At 36.0% G+C, this 26,169-nt stretch overlaps 1 protein-coding gene across 50 annotated transcripts in view; it reads right to left on the minus strand.

Annotated features, from left to right (window-relative positions):
• Positions 1-26,169, minus strand: part of caska (calcium/calmodulin-dependent serine protein kinase a) — a 243,983-nt gene that overhangs the window by 94,349 nt on the left and 123,465 nt on the right. For all 50 annotated transcript variants that reach the window (NM_001423569.1, XM_017357643.3, XM_073911574.1 and 47 more), the window contains exon 2: positions 18,027-18,139. In NM_001423569.1, coding sequence (NP_001410498.1) covers positions 18,027-18,139 — 113 coding nt within the window. The remainder of the gene's footprint in view (positions 1-18,026; positions 18,140-26,169) is intronic.

Here is a 26,169-nt window from a genome sequence, read left to right on the forward strand (position 1 = left end):
ATAAACAACACATTTTCTATCACCGTTATAAGCAATATTTTTTATTCTTTTATTTATATGCATTAATATGACAATACATACTGTAAAATATGCAAGGAGGAGGAATATTCAGCTTCAGCTATTGCTAGTAATATTGCTGTGCTGTGTATGTGTACTGGGAAAACATGCTCTCACTTTATTTTTATTAAAACATTTTATCACAACTAAACTATGATTGTTTTCAAAACCTGAAACATTGAGATTGGAGGGCAGCAATGCAAACCAAAAAAAACAAATATGTCATCACATCCCGTCTACGAAGATATGTTATCTGATCAACTCAAGGCAAGAATACATGTCTCCTTTAAAGCAGAGGATATGTATTCTTTAATGTGTCACAATCCTGTGAATCCGATTTACTTGACACTTGATCTAAAGAAAATAAAGTCATCTTGAAGCATTTGTCGAATAATAATGAAGTATTCACAAAGTTACCACCAAATCTGAAAAATAAAGAATTTGTATTTAAAATCCTAGAAGGCATTCTGTAAAAAAAACTGTAAGCTGTTTTCATGAAACTAGGGCTATTAAATATTTTCCCAGTGTATGCTGTTGCTTTTTCTGTCTTCTCATTCTGTCCTCTTGCGCTTCTAGATACTGTCCACCATCAACATTATTTTTATGACGAGTGCACTGAAGAGTATCCTTTTTTATTTTCTTATTTAAAGGATTGGGAGTAGCTAGTGTCTCTATTATTATATTTCCTTTCTTTGTTTTCAGTGCCATGTGTTTCTTTTTTAATGACAAGTAAAACATTGAAAAGTATATGTATTATGAAGAAAACTACATGAATAATCCAAAAAATATATTTGTTTGCTTTTGGTCCAAATGAATTGAGTATGACTCCTATTCAACCTAATGCGTTTGTGTTAAAAAACCTTAAGCTTCATGCCTATTAATAAATATTATGTCCACTCACACTTTCGTCAGTAAATAGTTAGGAATAATAGGAAAATTATTATGAAGATTATTTGTTTTCTTTTCCTGAGTATGGAATTCAAAAACAAAAAAAGCTGTATAATTTCTAATAGCTGTTATAAAATAAACATCTCTTTGCAATAAAAAAAATTAAAGACAGACAGACAGACAGACAGACAGATAGATAGATAGATAGTCAACTTTTAAAATGAAGACCTGTTTAACATGATTTAAGACCTATTACACAACATTTCTGTGAATTTAAGACATTTTAAGACTTTAAGACCCTGCGGACACCCTGTAATACCATCAACGCAAAATCTAGTTCACTATATCTAACTCAGGCTACAGGCATTCCGATTAAACAGAAATAAAGGCCTGAAAAACTGTGTGAATAAAAATGTTAGTTTGTCCAGTGTTTGAAATGCAACAAACAGGATCTGGCGCACCACAATTCTCTCATTCTTGGTAAACTTACTCATGAGTTCAGTGCGGCAGTCCTGAGAGACTAATAAAGACCTGTGCAACCCTACTACTGAAAGTTATCTAACGTCAGCCAACTAGATTAAAACCGCAGCCATGTCATGCTATTTCTGTGTCAGTGCGTGTGTGTGTGTGTGTGTCGACTGAGGCTGAGACAAATTGCAAGCTAATAATTATGCTGGGCTGCGACTCAAGCATATGTGGCCTCTCTCCATCACAGCAGCGCTGTCACTAACCCGAGTAAACAGTGATCCATCAAACGGAGTATCAGAGACGCTGAGCTCCACTAACCAGACCACTGACCCCTGAGCCATTTAAAATAATGACATCAACACCACATCCTCACAAAAAAAGGCACAGGCCTCAATCAAGCATTCGGAATAGCTCACCATGCTTCCTGTTTTGTCAAATATCCCAGAATAGGTAAGTGATGATGAAGGATACTATAGAGAGTCCAGAGAGACAAGATGGTAAAGTGTTGTAGAGGGAGGCAGGAGGAGCTCTTCTGCTTTACACCTAGTCATTTTGGTCCCCTCTTAAACAGAAGAAGAACATGCATCTTTCTGAAAGAGGAGTTAATATCTCTGAGTAACAGTCTTTTATCAAATGCACAGCAATCATTTGAAGTGTATTTCTAAACGATAGCCTACACACTGAAACCCACACTGTGTGGAGAGCGCTGACACATTCTGACACATTGCAGCACATCCTGTGAGTGTGTGTCTCTTCAACTAGGAGTATGTTTGGCCTTCAATTTCACAGGTGGTGGAGGAAAAACTCACTTAAAATACACATTTCACTAATGCCACGGTCACACTAGAGTTTGAGCTTGTGAAAGTCGTATAACCAAAAAATGTCTATAATAATGGGATTAAGCAAGATGATTAGACATTAAAAAAAGAGACTGAATGGTCCATGTTTTAAATTTCTGTACAGAGAGGTCATGTTTTGATCTTCGATTGGTTTCAGACAGTCAGATGATGCGATTTTGGAGGTCAGAGTTCACCAAGCTTGAACTTTGCAACGCAGAGACGTGATGTACAAGCTTCTACAGTGTCACATTTGCATGTATGAATTGAAGTCTATGGGGCGAAAAGTGTGACAATGGCTTAATTGATTTAGTTTATCTAATAACAATGTATAGCTGTATATAGAGGGGTTTAACAATGAAACTGAAAGACTGACCAATTTTGTATAGGAGGTTTCATGGCTAAATTTGACCAGCCTGGTGGCCAATCTTAATTTAACTGCACCTCCCACCACAGCAACATATGTGAGCCTTATGAAAATTTATTTTAAAAAGGTTAGTTTAACCAAAATTAAACTTTGAAATATAAAAGTAACCATAATTGAAGAAAAATACATAATAAGACAGTCAGAATTCAATAAACAGCATATACTGTAACACTGACATCTAACTCAAGTTTTCAACTTGTGCATGCTGTGAGTTAACACATACAAAGGAATTTCACACAATGTGTAAAGGCATTTAAAACATTAAACCGTTTTCCTATAATTGGAGAAAGAGAAAACTGCAGCTGACATTTGATTCAGAGGTGCTGATAGGCGCAGGGGACTCACTGTGTTACCAACCATCCACACTAAGTGTGACCCTTCGTGGCTCACACGAAATCCAACTCAGGTGCTGATGAATGCGCGCACGCACACGCGCGCACACGCACACGCACACGCGCACACACATACACAGACACACAGTAATACCACACACCCGTGACACACACACACACACGCAGACACACAGTAATACCACACACCCGTGACACACACACACACACACACACACACACACACACACACACACACACACACACACACACACACACACACACACACACACAGTAATACCACACACCCGTGATCTCTACTCCTCTTCTCCCATGGAGAGTCTTGTAGCAGCAGGTTTACGGTTTAGAGATTCAGACCAGCTGATAAATAAAACAGCTGATTGGAGTAATTGGGGACTTCTATACCATAGCTTCAGAAACATTAAAAGTTATAGGAACTTGCCACCAGCCTGGTTCCCCAATAACTAATTTTCCTGATCGCACCATGACTAGGAACCTTGAAATGACATGACTGCAGTGTTATACTTAAAAAGGTCAAGAACTGGATGATGGAGAACATTGAAGCAGTGTTCTCAGTAGTTCTATCTGTCCATTCTTTTTATGCGCACTTTAGAATACCTCATTAAAAAATGCTTACAGGGAACATCAAGATGGGCATATATTTTGAAAATGGCCATAAAAAATGCACAACTAAGCAGACTAAACTAGTTTTTCATGCAATAAAAAATGTACATGAGCTATGATGGAAACACAATTATCAAGTAAATATCAGCATGTGCATCAAAAAAGTTATATCTTTTTGTCTGAACAGATCATGTAATGATAAAACTCGTGCGATGGGACGGCAATAACGGACAGACCACATTCATCAACATCTGAAATGTTGTTTTGGTCATACTAAAATGCCTTTGCCAAAGTCTGTCATCACAGTGGTTTTATATTATTACCTCCCATAGCTGTCTTAAGCATCTGAGTTCCAAAAGTGCAGCCTCACATCTTCAAATCCCCAGCATGCATTGAATTTCATCTTCATATTTAGATGGAGTAATTTATTACTTAAAAAGACCCACATTGGCTTCTCCTCTCTGCAAATTTCATTTTTCTTTTTTATATTTGGCACCAGTTAATCAGGAAGTGATGAATTATTTCTGTCTCGTTGGATGGAAACAGTGCTTTATTTGCAGATGTTTTATGCGATATTCCATTTTGCGCAGGAATCTCATTCACATCTTTGGATGGAAATATATTGATTGTCTGTTTCATGATGAAGGAGATGTACAATAGATGTACAAGTTATGCACAGTGTCATTAAATCTGAATCTATAGAGTAAAATGAACAGCAGCACTTCTACAATATTAATTGACAAGATATTACATTTTAACACAGCCATTTACCATCAATTCTGTCTCCTTTTATGACTCGAAGAGCACATGAGACCTAAAAATCAATATAACCGCTTTTCCCATTTTGTAATTATTAAAGAAATAACGAAAATCCATATTTTACATTTCTTTGTAGAGGTGCCAAGTTACAGAATAACTCAGTCACACGGGAGAGGTGGGGTGTTCAGCTCTAGAGATGTGTTCTGAATGGCTGAGTCAGATGAGCTCAGGGTAAATTTTAGAGGCGGTGAAATATGACAAATGGGGGAAAAAAGTCTCTGAGTCCTTTAAATTGGCCTGTGTGGTCCATTCATTCATAAAAACCAGCTCACCTAAAATTACACTTTCCCTTTTGAGTTGTTTAATTCTACTGAACATGAAAAGAGAATTATGGAGAATGCTGCAAATTGGTAACCACCAACATTCATAGAAAGAAAATATATATATAGAAGTGAACAAGTTTCCAACATAAAAAAAAATTCAAAAATGGGTAAGAAATCCAAAAATGTTTGAAACAATTTAAGTAAATGATGACAGAAGTTTCTTTTTTTTTTTTTTTTTTTTTTACTATCCCTCCAAAGACATTGGAGAAAACTTCCATGCCACATAAAAAAATGTTTTCCTTAAATCCCTTAACTTCACCATCAACACCTATGAACCAGAATGTGCCTCAGCAAACACCGCTAATTACAACAAAGCATCCACACTGTAAAAATCTAATATCAAATCAGATGAAGGCAAAGATGAGAACATTCAGTTAAAATCTAGTTGGGATGTCTGTACATCTGGAGAGATCTTTAAGGCACAATAAATGGGATGAACACTGGAGGAGATCTAGAAAAAGCATTTCTTCTCTCTGTTTTCTGGCTGCATGTCTGATTCTTTAGTGGCAGATTGGCTGATTACAGCAGAACACTGAACAGCCTAATTGTCTTCCAAGTGTTGTAATAATAACAGACCAAGTAAAGTGGTGTCCACCCCATTGCTGCTATGGGTTACAGATTCATGACTTAAGCACTCTGTAGTAGTGCACATATGTTCTTTTTAGTTCTTTAACAATACTTTTTCTCTCAAGGAAAGGCAAAGAAAGGCAAGGCAAGTTTATACAGCACATTTCATACATAATGGTAATTTAAAGTGCATTACATAAACAAGAATAAAAGAAATAAGAAAATAAAAATGATTAAAATAATTAAAACACAAAAACAGGTTAAAATGTGTTAAATCAGGAAATAAAAGAATGAAAAAGAAAAGAAAAGGATAATTGTGTGATCTGTCGGGCGTAGCACAGTGCTCATTCAGTAAAGGCACAGCTAAACAGATGTGTTTTCAGTTTTGATTTAAATGTACCTAATGTTGGAGCACATCTGATCATTTCTGGAAGCTGATTCCAGCAGCGGGCGGTGTAGTAGCTAAGATACTTCTGTTATAGATGTGTACATTTGGGAAGAGAATCAGCATGATTTATGAATTTGTCAAGGTTTTTTGCATGCACTTAACCATCTGCAATAATTAAATATTTACCTAATATGCTGTGTTCATCCAAACAATGACAACGATATCACAAAATTCCAAATAAGAATTTAAGAATGTAGTCTGAAGTGTCATCTTATGAAAAATAAGAAATACTTGTAAACCCTGTAAAAGCAGTGTTAAACATAGCAAGTAAACACAGGACAGGTTTAGAATGACCCTGTGTTTACTAAGTCAGGTGCAAACGCCTTAAAGAAAGTTTAGTTCTTTAACGGAAGCAGGAATATCTTTTACAGGTTTTAATTAGGGATCCAAGGAAATAAAAATTCTGAGCCAAAACCGAAAACTCTGGATGCACTTGGCTGAAAACTGAAACCAAACTTGCTTTGTAATAATTGTTTATTATTTTATTAAATAATATAAAGTAATTTTGTAAGACTTTAAACATTTAACTTATCTAACTTATTAGATTTTATCTTATCTAACTAATCTAACATAACACTTTACTGACACTTGTAACTATACAATTTTATTGACAGTGAACAAGTCAAGAGGTGTCATCTTACCAATGTTTTCATGACAACACAGTATTGCTTTCCGCTTGTAAAGTGATGACATACATGAAATTCTATTTCCCGGTCTAAGCTAATGCTCATTTAAATTGAGAAAATATTCATTTATGGCCACTGTACAGTCATATCACACATTAAATTAAAAATTATACTCTGTTAAACCCAAAATGCTAAGGTAACTACTAAAATTTGAGGAAACTGATTGCAAGAAACCATTTAAGTTCAAAAACTAAACTTTTCAAAATGAGTAGTATTAACTTTCAGTCAATTTTGACTGAACTACACTTATTTGATAAAGTTGGCTGTTGGGTTTTACAGTGTATAAAATTATGTTGTACATAACAGTCTCTGGATTTGCTGCATCATAGACACCAATATTTGAACAATTTATAAAATATATATAGTAGTTAGTAGTATAGCAGTTAGTGCTGTTGCCTCACAGCAAGAAAGTCACTGATTCGAGCATTGGCTGGGTCAGTTTCTGTGTGGAGTTTGCATGTTCTCCGTGTTCGCATGGGTTTCCTCCGAGTGCTCCGCTTTCCCCCACAGTCCAAAAACATGCGGTACAGGTGAATTGGGTAGGCTAAATTGTCTGTAGTGTATGATTGTGAATGGATATTTCCCAGAAATGGGTTGCGGCTGTAAGGGCATCTGCTGCGTAAAACCATATGCTGGATAAGTTGGCGGTTCATTCTGCTGTGTTGACCCCAGATTAATAAAGGGACTGAGCCCAAAAGAAAATGAATAAATGAATATATAGCGATCATGATTTTTATAAGTATTACATCGCTTTATTATTTCCATATGATGAGCCTCCTCATACAGTTTGATATGGCACTTGAACTCTGAAGCCGATTCATGTGAAATCACACTTAACAAGGGGATTATAAGCAGTAGGAACAAATGCCCTATCAGTTTGTTATTTGAGTGGACTTCTCTTTTCAGGTGCGCATATGCAGTACATACATTCCACAGAGAGAAATACTGAACTATTTTGAACTTTGACTGTGGCACATGTAGGCTGGTTGTTGGTGTGCTCCACTGCTCTTGTGCTTTGATCTGAGCAGAACAAACCACCATTGCACAGCACAAGCCAATGAAATAAATGGGTTTCATAGCCTACCCCTTCCCACATCTGAATTGACTACGGCTTAAGGGAGAGTAAAACCAGGCACTTTCAGTCATCAATATTCTCGGGCAAAAACGTTGTACATCCTGTTTCAACTTTAACCATTAGTCTCTTGAAGAAACATTTTCACGTCTATGTCTAAGTCATCTGAAATAAGGCTGGCCTGCGAGTACTCTTCCAAAAAGACAACCTTTTAAAAGTTGCAGCATGCTTCTAAAGAAAAAAAAAAGACTTTGAGATTTCAGGCAGAGGAGGTTGAAAAACTACACTGATCTGATCCATAGAGAGTAACAGTTCACCTAGGCTAACAACCTCTGTGTCTGCAGCTTTTTGAGCAAATCATTTCATGATTCGTTGACTTTAAACAAACGCTGCGAAGGAGCAAACATGAAAAGCAACAGAGAGTTTTTTAAATTATAATTGAGGATTTCCCATAGGCTGTTTGGAGGCTTTCCTCTCCGTAAATATCCTGAATGGAACAGCTTTGAAAAACACACAAAACACTCGCTTTTATAAAACTAGCATTAAATAAATTGCGTCTCTAAAGGCAGAGGTAGCGTTAACCTTAAAACAACCTCTTGTTGCAGAAGACACTGCTGAAGCTGTGCAGTAGAGATGATGATGATAATGGCTACAACATTTAACATTTCACTGTTTTCCTGCGCAATAGTGGAGACTTTGGGACCTCCCACAGGGAAGACAATAAAAAAAGCCCATCTCTCTGGCTGTAGGAGGCCACATTCCCTTCGATTGTGCAGATTTCTCAAAGCATTGTTTTTTCCCCAAGATCAATATGACCCCACTAAAGTTCGATTGCAGGCCTTTAGATGACCGCACACTTTCTCAAAGAATTTTCTGGAAAAATAAAACACACACGCACACACATATAACACATGGTGAATAACAGGGGGTTACAGAACGGCCAGAATTCCAGCAGAGAAAGAAGCTCTGTTGTTCAGCCGCCACTCTCACGTTTGATGGTTTATCTACAACTCTGAGAGCGGGAGGAAGAAAGACAATTCATTCAGTCCTGTTGTAGACAGAATAAGAATGAGTGACTTCAGCAGTCCAAAGCACTCAGCAAGGATGGAACAAAGCACACAAAGATGTGCTTTGAAGTATAAATTAGTGCACAATCACATACATCAGATGAATATAATGTTATAAAATAATTGAAAACATTAAATTCTTTAAATACTTATTTTAATATAAATATTAGGCTGCATTTACACTTCATTGTTCAAGTGACCAATTCTGATTTTTTTCTCCCACGTGGCACAGATTGGATATAGCCCATGTATGTGTAAATCAGGAAAAAAATCATGAGGATTCCGATTTACTCAAATCAGATTGAGGCCTTGTTCATATGGGCAAATTTATCCCATATGAATCGGATTCGTGCCCTCGTATCTGCAGTGTAGCAGGTGGATCAGATTTTTACCTGTCAATGTAAGTTGTGCATCATTAAAAACTATAGTGAATGACGTCAACTGATGTTTTCATTTCAGAACAGACTCAAACCTTAAATCTCAAATACTAGGACAAAATAAGCTATACTGTCATGTAGCACAATTATCTAAGCATGTTAACAAGAGAGCGCAAGCACAACATCTGCCACGTAAACAATAAACATAACGTGCACAAAGCATGTCATGGACATGACGTTAAAATCCCTTCTGGTTTAAAAAAGCCTCAATTAAAAGAATGTGGCCATTCTTTTGTGGACTTTTCTGTCATAAACTATAGTGAAACAACTTGTCAAAAAGAAAATAAAAAAAATTAAACCCTGCGAACAGATTAAATACATGAACGAAGAAAAGAGCTCTTTTATTATCAGCTGTTAGTCAGCGCCCTCTCCTTTTTTTAGTGTTATTGCATCTTTTGCTGTGTGCAGTGTAAACACAAAGATCAGATACGAGTCACTTTTAAAAGATGATGCAAGCGGGTCGTCAAAAAAAAAAAAAATACAGATCACAAAATGTGAATTGACCATCAAAATCTGCAGTGTAAATGCAGCTCTACAGCTGATTTATACTTCTGCGTCAAGCAAACGTGTATGCATCGGCACAGTCTTCGTGTAGTCGCATAGCTCTTGCCCAGGCTGATGTTGATGCTGACATGCACCTCTCAAAAAATGTCACCACGAAGCATAGCGCAAGCTCTGTGATTAATCAACTTGGTACCAGTGACGAGTGTGGGCGATGCTGAGATCAGTGAGCCCGATAGAGTGAGTGTTCACAAGTGTTGAGTCCCATGAAGGTGCTCCAGAGGGAAACTTTTGTGTTTAGCTTTAGTATTAATGTTGTTGCACTTCCGCCAATTCCTGCCTATGTATGAGTTTTAGCTAATTGTAGCATTCAGAAAAAATAAAACACCAGCGAAGAAACTCGACACAGAGGAACATAAAAACCTACAACCAGCTAGCGTTCTGGATGTGTTATTCCAAAGCAACACATACAGCACGCAGAATTATAAATGCACGACTCTGCACATAGCAGGCGTCAAGGGTCATGCCGATCACTCGACGCAGACTTTAGGCTTTTGTGTTCTAAAGACATCTGAAATCCTTTTACTGTAGTACTGTAGTAAAAATGCAATACTGTATGCATGTGAATATTGCTAAAGACCTCAAGCATGACTAACTGCTAAGGGTTTTTCATCTTGTCCAGACAAGAAAATGGTTCTTTTCTTGCCCTGACCAAATTTTGGCACAGTTGTTAATGCTGTCGCCTCAAAGCAAGGTCACTGGTTCAAGCCAGTCAGTTGGCATTTCTGTGTGGAGTTTGCATGTTTTCTCCAGGTGCTCAGTTTTCCCCCACGAGTCCAAAGACATGCACTATAGGTGAATTGTCCGTAGTGTATGTTTGTGTGTCCTGGTCCTCTAGGTTGGGGGTTGAGCGTTGGGCTAACGACAAACCTCATAAAAATTAGATGTGACGAAACTTCAACATTGTGCGGCAAAATATCAACTTCGATATAAACAGCACAGGGAGCAAGTAATATAAAATTGCATAAAAATATTGTATTTTAGACAACCATAACAGTGATTGTGTGTTATACTGATAGCGGCAACAGGTGGCAGCAGGTTTATTAGGCATACATTCAATGCACATGTAACAATGGAAAGGAATACATACCTGTAAATTCAACGTATGTGTAACAATGTACGCCTGATTTCATTTAAGACTTAACTGACCATGTTTATGAGGGTACTCGCTAAAAAGCATATTTAAAGCTAATTTGACAAATATTGATCTGTTTAAGCTCAAGAACACAAGAAAACTTAAAAAGAACATTTGAAATGCTTACATAATACTGACACAGCATTAAGCCATTAAAATAGTAAAGTGTTCAAATAATGCGTCTCACCCTGGGAACTCCACTGTGCAGCAAATGTCTGCAACTTTTTCAAAACATTATGGGTTTATTTATTGTTCCAGAACTTTTGCAGGCCTGCTAATTGCCATTTTAAAATTCCATGATTTCTAGGGTCCCCAAGACCGCACAAAACCATGTAATTGCCTTTAAATGCCATGTATAATTATCAACATATGAAAAAGTGTTTCAACTACAGCCACTACTGCATCCCTTAAAGAAACCACAATCTGTCTTTCATATGCTTAACCCACATTGAATTACAGCCTATATGTTCAATTCTGTCCATCAGCAACAGAAAATCTGTCTCATCACAGCTAAGTGGCCCTCATGGGCTTTCCTTAGTGGGCTTTACGGTAAGTGCATGAAAGCATTCATACTTCAGTGTATTGATATTCTAAGTGCAGCTATAATAAACACTGGATTCAAGCAAATATTAAGTGTGTGTGTTTATAGGCCCTAAAAACAGAATGAGCTTTAAAGAGTTTGGAGAGGATTTGTCACAGATGGCTAACAGCTGGCAAACTGACCTCAAGGTGCTACAAACACAAAAAATGGCACAGATTATGGTTTCCTTTCCCTCAGCTTATGTCTAGATGACACAAAATGATACTTCTTGGGATGTGCCAACATCAAGTACAGCATGTACGTTTACAGGTGCACAGATTCTACGTTTTTTGTTTTGTTTTCCACTACTTGTAACAGGGCTGCATGATTAATAAAAAAAAATAGTGATTTTGATTTGACAGATTTATCATATGTTTGAGAATAACAATAACTATAGCCTACTCATATTAACCTTTAGTTTACATCTACAGAATCATGAGAAAATTGTGATCTTGATTTAAAGCAAAAACAATCCTGATTCTCACTTTAGCCAGAATTGTAGAGCCCTAACTTGTTATTCATAGTGCTATAAAAACTGCATAGGAGAATAGCCAGGGTTATCTTTCGGCAAAACTAGCATGAAAACTACAGAGACTAAATCCTGTTGTTTTATCATCTTGATAAACGCTCTAGCATGGTGTTAGTTTCCATCTCATACGAATGCTTTAAAATGCTGAAGTTCATCTAGTCATTAACTCATTTTTAGATCTTTGTAGTTTTAAATTTGAATGCAGAAGATTGCAGCTTTTCTCAAGTCATTGGAGAGGATATTTTAAAAAGCCAAAGTGTCATAGGAGTCTATCACAGGCTATAAACATGCTAAATCATGGCCTGATCTGTTTTCAAGAGCTTTTTGCACGTTCTCTGATTTCTGCAAAGCAGACCATGCTTGTAACATTTGTTTTGCTGTTGCTTCAAAAGTGTGTAATTAATTTTAGAATAATAACCAGAAAACCTTAAAATTATCTTTCTAATATTTAATGAATATATTTTATTATTATCATTTTGTGCAGTTAACAGGCCCCTGGGCTACAGCTCCAGTAGGTCTGTGTATGAATTTGTGACCATGCGTATGGAAGGCAAACTCCCTTATCCCTGCCCTTTTCCAGAACCATACATCTTTAAAAAAAAAAAAAAAATTGAAGAAAAAAAAACACTTTTCTTTAAATCAATTTAAACCAAAAATCTTGTCTTGAAATAAGGGTGCAAAATATATAAACATGCATTCTTGCACATGGATGATATAAGTAGCATGAAGTGGGAAAAATGGCCAATATTTTAAAATTGAAGTGTCACACAGAGCAGAAGTCATTTAATTAAGAGAAGTGTTCCTTGTCTACAAGCTCATTATCAGGCCGTGAGCTTCTGCTGATGTTTTAGATTATGGCAAGTTTCCACAGGTCTGGGTGTAATGATTGCAATGATAATGAAAGCCAAGATCTTCGAAGTCTAATAGTTTTCATTTTTATGCATACGTTAGCATATGCAAACAGACTAAAAAAATAGACTTTTGAAGTGTGCTCCATTTGATAGTGTGCGCAAACCCAGGAATTTGACATGCATACTAGAAGATTCTATCACGTGTGAACTTATTCTCTCCACAAGTCATAAGCAGCACAAATTTCTTTAGATTTTGGTAGCTTTTAAAGGTTCCATGAAGTGCTTTGAAATATGCCTTTTTTATTTGATGTTTGATGTAATCTCAACCGAAACATGAAGAGAGGGTGGAATATAGTGTAGCTCCAACCTCTTTTTAAAAAGCAGCTAACAGTGTTTTGTTTTAGGACCGCTCTGCCAGTGAGAGTGGTTGAGCTCAAATGCATCAAATGAAAAGCAAATGAGAATCAACTTGAAATGAACGTGGCATGTCAGATTTGATTTGATCTGATTTGATGAGAAATTGTAGTATGAGTTGATGTGAGAAACTGTAGAATGAGTATGAAGTGAATAAAATCGTTGATCCATTAAGACAGAAAGTGACAAACTAGATGCTTTACCTGTTTATATCAGTTTTATATACAAACTTGTGTCAAGATCTTAAAAACTAACAATACTATTACTAACATGTAAAAAACTTTATTTTAATTTGATGGGACCTTTTACACCTGCACTTGCCAGGACAGTAGGGGTGGGAGAGAGAGAAATAAATTGATTCATTGAGATTCAATAGATTCTTTCTCTAGTGATTCTGAATAGATTCTTAAAAGTTTATAATTGATTATTTATTCAAATTAGATTGTGACCAGTCTTCACATGCATGTGCTAGAAATTAATAAGTAAATAATAAGCACAGTACATATATTACTGAAATTGCTTAATTTAAATTTTATAGAGATGGTATAGGACTGCACTTTTCGTACAGTGTCCAAATGTTCAAATTCCTGCCGGTGACGGTTGGGTTTAGCAATGGTGTAGGGGTAGATATTAATAAAATACAATTTATTGGCTAATTTAATAAATTAAATAAATAATACTTGGTACAACAACTGTTTTTACATCACTGTGATGGTTGGGTTTAGGGTTGGGGGTAGGGGTAGACGTAAATTTTTTAAAATAAAATTAGTACGATTAAATTCCTGCCCCATCACGAAGAGAAACCTCGATTCATCATAGACTGGGCACAAGGATTCGATGCATGGACACCGAATACAGCAGGAACTTGGTAATGTCTAGATAGGATACAGCTGCAGATACGCACATCAATATAGCATTATTTTTGTGACGCTATATACAGTAACAATAATTAATATTTTTACAGTACTGTGACTGTTGGGGTGGGGGTAGATATTAATACAATTTATTGGGTCATTTAATAAATAACTGAAATAATACTCAATACAACTATTGTTTTTACATTACCGTGATGGTTGAGTTTAGGGTTGTGTGGTAATATAAATTTATATAATCTAGTTCCCCATTTACTATATTCCACCTACAAACTCTGCCCCTCTTAAAACATAAAAGACAGGAGGACCCTGTCTCCATTAGACTTGATTACAGACTCATTTTAGACTTTATAGACTTGTGATAAACCTTGCAGGCATTACAGACTTGTAAGAGACTCCTGTAACTTTTGGACTTCTTGAAGGTGCTGTATGACTGCAAAACAACCAACACTTCTTAATAAAGAAATTTTGGTTGTTCAAGTCTTCTTGACTCGGTTCTCTCATTCATTCATTAATTTTCCAACAGTAGGGATAGACATAAAAAAATACAATTAATGGGAAATTGAATAAATAATATGAGTAATTCTCGTCAACTTCCGGCCGCAACCATATGTGATCTAGCAACAACTCAAAATCTTGTGGTCACTCAAGGCTTGTGTTTTGTAAACATAGACTATGAATGAAAGTGTTGCAAATGAATGAAGCCGTGTTCTATGCTTTAAAGCAAGTTATCTGTCACTCTGAACTAAGTACAATGGAAAAAATATTATCCAATTATAACTTTTATAATAACTTTATTGCTTTTTGATAACTTTACTTTAAGACACTTCTTTGTGAAATATAATAGACAAATAACGTTTTGCTGGAACGTGGCGAAATAGAGAGTGGTTATGATGATTATGAAAAAGCCACATTTTATGTTGTGTTTCTTGGGGGGGGGATTCTTCTTCAGCTATCACAGGAACTGAAAGTATTCATTACAAAGGCGAGGGTGTGTTTGACTGTAAATAAACTATAGGTGGGAAAAGGTCATGGAGTTGTTTATTTCCTTTACTCGAGAGAAAAACAGACATTGGAAAGGTAATACACAGTGACAGAAGTCAGAGTTAGCATTTAAATAGCTCTCTTGTCTCATGGGTTTTACAGTAGACTTTACAGTTCTCTCCCACATAGGAGAAAGACAGATGGGAGGTGGGCAGAGTGTTTGCAGAGACTGTGAAACCCAGGAGAGATGAGACAGAGGTTTAGCAGTGGACTGAGAGAACACAAAGCCCTTGGCAAAGATCTCTTCCTCATATACACACAAACCTAACATCCTGCACAATGAAATACTCTCTCTTCAGAGAATTCACACTCAAACCGTAGGGCTACTGGAAGTTTTCATGCTTAGGTAAGTCCTGTCTTGTCATAGAGGAAGTGAATCTGCCTGTCTTACTGACTTCAAATCAACATAGACTCAAACACTCAATCTCAGTACTGCACAGATGAGAATCTACCTTTCCTTGGTCTTGTTGTGCTAAATAAGATGCAAGTTTCGTTTAAATGTCATTCTAGAAGCAGACTACAAAAATAGATGCCTCCAACACTCAGAAGTGAAAGCTGCTTCATTAACTCCTAATTCGGTCAATTTTGTTTGCAACTTCTGTCCTTATTCAGACACGCTGAAATTGATCTTCTGACACAATGCAACGCTTTAGTGCGACAGGGAAATGGGAAAGATGGGCTGTCATTTTGTGCACTCTAAACCAATTTGACCATTTCTCAGGATATCTTGTTTTGAGAATGGTCAGACAGAGAGAACATTTCTACAAGCAGCAATTCTGTGAGCAATAAAGGTTTGGTGATGCCAGAGGTCAGAGAAGAATTTCTAGACAGTTTCGAGCTGATAAAAAGAACACCGTGACTGAAATAAATACTTCAACACATTGAACTTTAAATCAGATGAGCTACAGCAGCAGATCAACACACTGCCCAGCAAACAATTTTGTGTTTAATAGGCATCTCTAGACATCTAAACGTAGACAGCTTGGCTTAAACAAGGCTTAACTTGGGTTGTCAGTGAAAATCTAATAAACATCTAAGAATAGCCCAAAACTAGACTAGTCATCAAATAGACAGTGTAGTGATTCAATTCGGTTTCTTTGAAAAATCGCTTTGAGAGGTGTTTTGACCACCGTACAAACAAAAGGCTTATTACAGAATGCCGTAATTTAAGCTACAGATAACTTTATGACAAACACAGTGCATAAAATAAAGACAGAATATGGCGGACAGCTGAGAACACCTACATGCTGGATTCAGTGACTGGTGCACGTCTCCCCTGCTGCTGCTCGGTGTGTGTGTGTGTGTGTGTGTCTTCATACATTTGATGCACTTGCTATAGACATTATAATAGAAAGCATGGTCCGCTTTCGGTCTGTTGCTTCGATACGCGGCCACCATCTATTATTATGTCAAATAATATGCCCGTCACTGTTCAGGATTCCACTGATTTCTAAAATAAAACTTTGGGATAATCCAATGCAAGTCTTTGATAATAGCAACTCTCCTTCCTCTATTGGATACACACAATATGCAGCCTATCAGCCTATGCAGCAGTATCACTGCTTAAATCGACGAAAATATTTAGCATTTTTTCGTTATGGACTGATTGGACTTGGTGCAAGGTTTGTTTACGTAACAAATTTTTAACATATGATTGCAACAAAAAAAATGCATACAAAAACTTCGGACTTCAGTGTGCAAAGACCTTAAGAATAGGCCAAAACTAGATGTCTATTAGATTTGCAGACAGCCCAAATTTAGCTTTATTTTAGCCAAAGCGACTATGTTTAGACATTTATTTGACATTTAAAAACAAAACAATGCTTGCTGCGTGACGACCCTTTAGCTATGACCAGGAAACTGAGGTTATAATTACATGGACTCACCAACATTGGACAAAAGATGACAATTTTAAGACATTTTTGCTTCAACTTTCAGATTGGGTAGGTGGCTAGGTGCCAACCAAAATGATTCAGAATTGTGTTGGTTATGTAATGTCATGGAGTATATTTTCTTGGAACCCTTAGTACCAATCGACTACTATTTAATTACCATAGCTTACCTGAGTTTTGTTGCTGGTTGTGTAGATTTATGAGCACAGTGCACTCATCTTGTGCTGGCTACTAACAGCAAAATACCACACCAGGTCACAAACCAGGTCAACAAAACAAAATCTCATCAAACTGGCTTGTTCAACATGACAGTGAGTTTGCTGAACTCAATTGGCCCCCACTGCCACCAGATGTCAATATATATCATTACAACATGGGCCAAAAAAAAAGAGATTGTTTAAGAATCTTGATAATAATAAGAAAGAAAACAAAAGGCATACTTAATAAGGTGGTCAAATGAGTGTACAGTCAGCATAAACAAACAAAAAACAGAACATCATCGCAAACACCCTTAGAGAAGCATCTACTTTGGCTAAAAACAAACCACACAGACCAAGACTCACACATACTGTAGAGACACTGAATCTCACGATTGGTAGACACTCCCTAAGGCTCCATTAATGGGGCAATCTGTGATCACACATAGAGCATGCTACAAAGAGCCAGGTCTTCATGGTTGCTTTATCCCACTATAAGCTACAGTATTGTATGATCAGCAGACCAATCCGCTATCTCCGCAAAACACATACGCTCCCTGCTCACTGTGTTGTGCTTTGAATATATGTAACAGCCAAGCATTTTCAAATCAATAAAGCAAAACTAATTCCCCAGTATATTTTAGACAGCTACATTAGTTAGTGTATCCACAAGATGTTTATTTTACACTGAGATTAAATAAACGCAGATATAGATTTTCTGTCTGGTTCATTTCCTGCTGTATGTAAAAAAATATATTTCAATACGTATTCATGAGGAATCGCTGAATATGTATTTTGAGCTCTAGAAAGGTCACAGTTGATGAATTCTCCACACAATCATCACCTAAAGAGGAAACTGGCTGAGGATATGATGTGTTTTACCTTCTGTGCTGAGGCCAGGGCTGGAGGTGAATTTGGCCACATCCACAATCTTCACGGCAAACTGTTGGCCCGTCTCTCTGTTGATGCATCTTCGTACCACACTAAAAGGTCCCCTGGAAAACAAACAAACAGGTCAATTAGAGTCCCACACAGTGGGTTTTTCAATAGCTGAAGCCAAATTCAATAGGACAGGGTGAGCAACAGCCAATATAATGCTGATTTGTTATGTTTGTACACATATTTTAAAATCCTTAAAATAATAATAAATATATATTTAAAGCAATAAATAATAATTTATAACATTATATAATAATTTAACAAATGAACAAAACACAATAACAGCAAATTAAAGAAAGAAATTATTTTTAAAAAAGTCCGTCCAACATGGATCACAACCCATAGTTTGGAATGCAAGTGACCCGCAGATTAAACATTTTTTTGAACTTGTAGGATAATCCAACATTTATAATAATTGCAGAGACATCGCCTTCAAATCACGTGTATGAAAGCATTTTGGCTTTCATCCTTATTACATTTTACAGAGAAAAAGTTAAGTTGAGACCTAAATGCTTTCGTTGGTTTATAAATTACAGGTGTTTTCTGTCACTGTTGTTTAGCCTGCATTGATGCACTCAGGTTAAAGCTTTACAATTAAAGATTGTGATCTCAATTCAAACCTGCGTAACATAAATGATAAATGATAATGATTTGCATGTTTATTAATCCTTCGAAACGCTGCATTAAAATCTGTGTTTGATCTAGAGAGATTCAGTTTTTACATTATTTAAGTTACTGGTATAATGGTTTATCGTTCAGATTTAAACACTGATGTTTATGGTAAAGATTAAAATTGCTGTTTATTGGAACTTTTACTTTTAACAATTTCTTTGTGCAACTAATAGGTGGCGACAAACAACCATCAAAATTATGTCACTGAATCGGTTTTCAAAAATAATTCACCAATTTATGTGTGAATTGTTGAATCATTCTTTGAAAATAAATATGATCTGTTGTACAAGATGTTAGATTTCTATATTTAGCATTATCAGCAACAGTAGCAAAATCATTTTTGAATTGAATATTTTCCTTTTTCAGCCGGTTCTTTCTTGATTTGTATTTTTAATAAAATTACAAGTATTAAGTTATGCTTGTTAAAACCAATAGTTTTTGCAGTAATAATTTTGTATAATTGGAAAGCAAACAATGATTTGTATCCTTCATTTTTTGCAAATCTGAAAAAAGGTCCGATCCGTAACTCAAAAACCACAGTGTGATCCAAACTGTGAGATTTATGATCCATTACACCACTAATTGTTAGCATCTTTCCAAATTCAGATCTATCACAACAAGCTAAATCAAAATTGAAAATAACAACACAAGCGTGAACCTCCAGTTTAAATCTATGTGGCAGCACTGGCTCAAAGCAACTGAGTTATTGTTGCATTGTTGCTCTTGTAAATTTGATGTTAACATTTCTAAAATTTCACATCCACAAAGTATTCAACGTCAACAAAAACTAAAACCTTCACACTGTAAGCAATTCAATTCAGCAAAGAGCTCAGAAGTAATCAGTTTGTTTACAGATACAGTAATTTTGAGGTCACTTCTGATCATCCAACAAAAGTTATGCTACACAAGTAAGGCGCACATTTCAACAAAGCTTGAAGTGATTAAAACTGACATACACAAACTTTGTGGACAAAATTTGTTATATTGTCTGCTGTGACACTATCATTATAGAACCATATGTGCTCTATAGTTTGATAGCAGTGGCTAAAGTGAGAGGCCAGCCCTCTTTCTAAGAATGAAAGAATGCTCAGAGGAGCGATGAGAATGATGGGAACGCTTGGTGCGGGTTGAGTGTTTGAGGATCAGCGGGGAGTACAAGGGCTATGGAGAGGTTGGCTTTCCGTGAAGAGCTGTGATCAGATTTCCAAAAGCCTTTAACCCTCCTCAGCATGAGCTCTGAGGGATTCTCCAGGCCTGAAGAGAGATGGCAAAAGAGCGATCTCTAGAGAATGTGCAGCTTCTGTTTGTATACAGTGGGATGTTGCTGCCAGGCCTGTTTTGGCTGGTGTCCTTTATAGTCTGTAAATATGACACACCGTCCGTCTAATATGAATTCAAAATAAATCCAGACAAAATGCAATGTGAAAGGGTCCGAAATTATTCTCAAGGCGATCATTTTATTTCCATCTGATATATATTCAGAGAACTTTTTGCTAGGAGAGCGTTTAATTCTGTACATTTCAATTTATTTTTATTTCTGTAGAGCCTTTTACAATGTAGATTGCGCCAAAGCAGCGTAACAAAGATGAAGTAGTAAATTGTGACTGCTTCTGTTCAGTTGAAGAACAGTTTAGTTCAGTTCAGATCAACTCTCCCGGAATGCAGTTTAGTGAATCCTCTTAACCCTTTAACGCTCTCACAAAAAAGAGAAAAAAAAAAGAAAATTGGACTGCATTACATAACTCCTAATGTCGCTAGTTAACACACTCAATGCAAAATCAGAATAAAACATCTTGAAATGCTAAATCATCTTTTCTTTTTTGAAGTATGGCATAAAATATTTCAGATTCTCTAACATGTTTTCTGGATTTCTTTTTACAACGAAACCAAAGTCAAGTGTAGTAGTGCAACAGGATTTAGTTTGATTTTCTTTGTAAACTAACAGTGCTCTTTGTGTAAACCATTATTTTAAAAAAACTTTAAATTACTTTAACAGTCATTATTTAAAATAGTCAAAATATGGGCAACCATTTGGTAGAGCAGACAGTTAAAGGGTTAATACAAAAACAGAGTTATATCTTTACAAATTATGTTCAATTTATCAATAAAATCCAAAAATGCAACATTAAAAAGCTTTTATTTATTGTGGGGCAAAACAGATTGCCCACAGATGCCTCACTTCAAATGAAGTGTTAGTGAACGTGATCATTCCTCCCTCTTTACTACTGGTTATAGCACCAAATGAACATGAATAAACATCTCTCACGTAACAGTTTAGGCTTTATTTTCCAACAGAAGAAGATGTCCATAAAAAACAGCTTACAACAATGCAAAAATGATAATATATCATTTTCATTCAATTAGTTAGACACAAAAAGCATTTATTTAAGTATTTGACTAAATCAGCTTAAAAGATCTATACCAGGGTTGCAAGGATGTTTCTAGAGAGCCTAGTAAGAGCTTGATTAGCTAGCCCAAGTGTGTCTGATTGGGGTTGGAACTAAACTTTGCAGGACACCTTAATTTGGTTTTAAATTAGAAATGGACACTACTGTAAAAAGTTCCTTCAGTGCAGTTTACATTTGCTTTTAATTGTGTTTTTAATTGTTCTGTTGCTAATTGTAATCTTTAATATTCTAGAAAATTGCCATCATTGCCACTTTAGGTTTCAACCGGTAACACCGCAGAGATTTTAACTTACAGTATATTTACTGAATACTGATTGTAAAAAACTAATGTTAACATTACTCATATGCTGAATAAAAATGCTATTTCAGCAGGAGGCGTCTACTACAGCGTTTCCCTGGTTACTGTAGTAAAAAAATTCAAATCTAGCAAGATTTTATCGATTTCAGAAACTACACAGCCTCCCAATACTCAGACTAAATTAAGGTAAAATTTAGCATACTGATATAAAATGTAATACATTGTACTTTTTAAGGGCCTTAATTTCTCGAAAGTGATTTATTAACATTTAATACTCTAACCCCCATTGGACACCCTGCACAATATGAGGCTTTAAAATTGTAAAACTAATATACTGTATAAAAGACAAACTTGGTCTTAAAATGACTCTTTTTTTCCAAAATGTAAACATTCTTAAGACTTTATGTTAAGCTCTTCAGTTTAGATAATCTCGTCTGCTCTGCAGTAAGTGAAAATAAACTGGTGTGATATTTACATTCTCTAAGCTCAATGTGGCCACATTTTGAAACTTGACATTTCTTCTCTTCACTGCCGCAGCGTCTGTAAGAATGTCTCACCCTCCTCCTCAGGTAGGCGAGTTACATTTTATTACAGACGCCCCAGTTCACTCTGACCCTTAGATATGAAGACATAAAAATAGACAAGACTTTATGAAATATGTGTTGTCAGAAGCTCTCTGTACAGTTCCCAGGTCAGTTCTCCATGGAGAGCACTTTCTGGCTGGCTGCTGTCTTCTTGTCATCTGAGTTCTCTGGCTGAACTGTTAATGAAGTGCAGGTGCAGTGAACGTGTGTTTGGAGAGCTGCACCGCTAGTGCAGGCTGAGCTCCGTCTGCCCAGTCATTAATAGCCAGATTTACACCCTAACATGAAGCAGACCTTTTTTTTTAAAGCTTGCAAAAACAGAAAAAAAATCTCAATTATGAATTAGTTGCTTTCCATCAAGTTGTTAGCAAAGTCTCTTTAAGACAAGTGATTTCACTCGGCGGCCATCTTTGTAACACCTCTTAGGCAGAATGCACAGGCCATGTGTATGAAGGTGGAAACATTAAATTCTCCAAAACTGTTTGCCAAGCTTATGATTTAATTTCATATGGGGAATCACCAATAAAATTAAACAACAACGGCCTCTTTAGTTTAATTTTTAAATGTTCTAATCACACAAAATTTGCAGAAACTCAAGTCTGTCTGTACTAGAAGGCAGGCTTCATTCGCCATGTAGCAATCGACGATTGGTTCCTGTATTAGAAGGCAGGCTTCATTCGCCATGTAGCAATCGACGATTGGTTCCTGTATTAGAAGGCAGGCTTCATTCGCCATGTAGCAATCGACGATTGGTTCCTGTATTAGAAGGCAGGCTTCATTCGCCATGTAGCTTGATGATTGGCTCCTGTACTAGAAGGCGGGCTTCATTCGCCATATAGCGATCAACGACTGGCTCCGTTAAAAGAAGGGGGGCTTCATTGGCCAAATAGTAGGGGTGTGAACCTACACTGGTCTCACGGTTCGGTTTGGTTCCGATTATTATACCATCGATTCGGTTCAATTCGATATCTTGTTGCATTGACGATGCTTTCCATACATAAATACATTTTTTCTTTACAAAAAAAAACTAAATGTGCGCACATCTAAAAATCTAAAAGGCATGTTGTGAGTATTATTAAAAGACCTTTGAGAGCTAAAGTGGCAGTGTGCCGATTTTCTTTTGATTTTTTCTTCACAACACAATAATTTTTTATTAACATCTATGAATATATTATTTGTAACACAATTTTGTCCCTTAATAAAAGCAGTCAGATATACAAACTGTACCTTTAATTTGACCTGCTCAAAGAAAACACTTTTTTATTTTTTACATATATTAAATAATATAAAAGAGCCCTCACCAAATGCTCAGATTTAGACTCAAGACTCCCTCATTCTCTCACACAAGTATAATTTTAAATTTTTTAAAAAGCACACAAACACATGGGCAGCGCTGGGAAGTTTTGTCCAATGAGACATGAGTAATTAAGTTTTTAAACTGAAATTGCTGAAATCAATAAGTCACAGGGTTAAATTGTTTCTCATGTCACAATGTATAGGAAAAAAATCAGTCGTGTGGCTTACTGTTTAAAAAAACACAACAAGATCATACAATGCAATAACAATAAACAATTTACAACAAAACATCCCTCATATCACAATATAAATCATGTCATATGCAGATAATGACATCATGATGTACAGTACCATTTCTGAAAATTTAACTAATAGTTTATATATACAGGGCTCGAAATTAACCTTTTTTCTTGGTAGCACCAGTGCTTCTAACTTTAAAAATGTAAGCGCATCAGTCAAAATTTAGTCGCACCCACCAATTATGAGTACCGTTACTACAAGTTTTATACAAACATATTTATTGTATTTGAAATCAACACTAATCAAACTAACAAGCAGAAAAAATTAATACATATATGCAAGCGTGAGGAAAATATGTCTCGACGAAATCCCGTTATCACAAGAAAATATATTTTTATAACAGAACTGAGTGACCAAAGCATACACGGAGCGCTCACCGGCCCTGCACACACTGCTTGAATGAATCTGTTAACTGTATAACTGTGCTGTTCTTACAAGTGCTGTCAGATATTGCACTGATGCTTTTGACACATACTGTACCTTATTATATGCATACATGTTAATAGCAATACTGTTTTTTTTTTTTTAGGAGTAGCGATGTTAGTTTACTCAGTGCAATACCGTTTACTGCAGCAAGTTGACATGACAACTGTTTTAAACCATTCCTGAGCGCTGCGTTTCGCGTTCCAAGTGCAGACAAACAGCTTAGAGATGCATTCTGCGTGAATGTCTCCCGAATCCGTGCATGTGGTGAACATTTTGCAGTAAAAACTGGTCGCACACAACAATTTTAAGCACTCACAGAAGTGCTCTCAAATATATTTTAAGGTCGCATAGATAAAATTTCGGGCGCATATGCGACCAAAATGGTCGCAATTTCGAGCCCTGATATATATATATATATATATATATATATATATATATATATATATATATATATATATGTATATATATATATATATATATATATATATATATATATATATATATATATATATATATATATATATATATGCTCAGAAATGTACTCACTCATATGTGATCACATTTCTCACTTTGTTTAGAACGTATTTTCTTATAAAATGTAGAAATATAAAACAAATATTAATAAAATATGAAACTTTTCAAAAACTAATGATTGTGGGTCCAACATAAAAATAAATATAAAAGTGCTAAATTAAATGCAAAATGTAGCCATTGCACTACGTACAAGATTGCAAATTCTAACAATGCTGTTCATCATGCTTCTGTCAGCATCTCTGTAATGGTAATATTGTGCTCATATAAATGATGAAAAAGTTCTAAAGTAAACAATGTATTTTGTGACACCATGAAATAAACTATACAGCCTAATATAAAACAATAATATTTCTTGGTCTATTGACCTTATTCTAAAATGCGGAAGTGCGCCTGTTTTCGCGATTGTCTTAAAACTTTCGATTCAGTCGCCTATGGGAGAAATGACTAGGAATAATAAACGGCAGAAAACGGTCAAACTACTTGCTCTACAAACAAATGTTTGCATGACTATACAGACCAAGTAGAATAATATAACAAGAAAATATCAAATTGCAACATCAAGCAGCGTAATGAGCAGTTTTTAATGTCTAAAAATGAATGGAAGTGAATGAGACTGGAAGTCTCGAGCCAAAAAGATTCAAATGGCAGCACCCACTCGTCGGCGGAGAAAAAGGTCAATAGGGTATGCATTAGGGTTGTAACGGTATGAATTTTTCACGGTATGATAATCGTCTAAAACAATACCACGGTTTGACGGTTTCGCGGTATACGGTATGTTACAAATGTTACAAAATAATAGAACAGTGAAGCAAATTTGACTTTTTCCATATAATATATTTTTAGTTACTATAAACAACACCACAATGAACAAATAAAAATAAGAAAATAATAAATAATGTGTCAAAGTCCAAATAAAGTCCAAATAAACATGGTGCAAATCATCAGTAAAAAATAGATATAAATATTTACTATACTATAAATAGTTACATAATGAAACTAGATTCAATATGGAACATCCTTAGGTTCTATGTGCCAGCATGGATTTGAATGTGGTTGTATGCAATGCAGACAAACAGCTGCATCTTCATTTGCGTCTTTTGAAAACAGCAAGAGCAGCTGTTAGTCTTTGCTGTGTCACTGTTTTGTCATGTTTCTGTGCTGCTGTGCATGCAAAAGTACTTAGCATGAGAATTATTTCATGCAAAACTTTTTTTTTTCCGTTTTATTTAGCCGCGCATAAATGTATGCCTTTCTCTCATTCCGTGTTGTTCAAAAAGCTTGGTCCACAAACAAAAGCGAAACCTATGCTTATTGGTTGTGATATAGCGAGTTTGAACCAATCTGGGCATGGAGGAGGGACAATGCATCAATGTATCATGTCTGATTTGTCCGGAGACACAGTGACGAGCGTTTCTTTGTCAAATCAGTGTTGTCAAATGTTGATGACGTAACCGCACTGATTCCGGAGCCTCTGAAAGTCCGCAAATGTTATGTGATACAGCACTGGAAAGCTGAGATTCTCTTCTTTATGCCAATCTTTGAATTGTATGAATCGGATCAGCGGATCA

Source organism: Danio rerio, chromosome 9 (genome assembly GCF_049306965.1).
Source record: "Danio rerio strain Tuebingen ecotype United States chromosome 9, GRCz12tu, whole genome shotgun sequence".
NCBI classification, from domain to species: domain Eukaryota; kingdom Metazoa; phylum Chordata; class Actinopteri; order Cypriniformes; family Danionidae; genus Danio; species Danio rerio.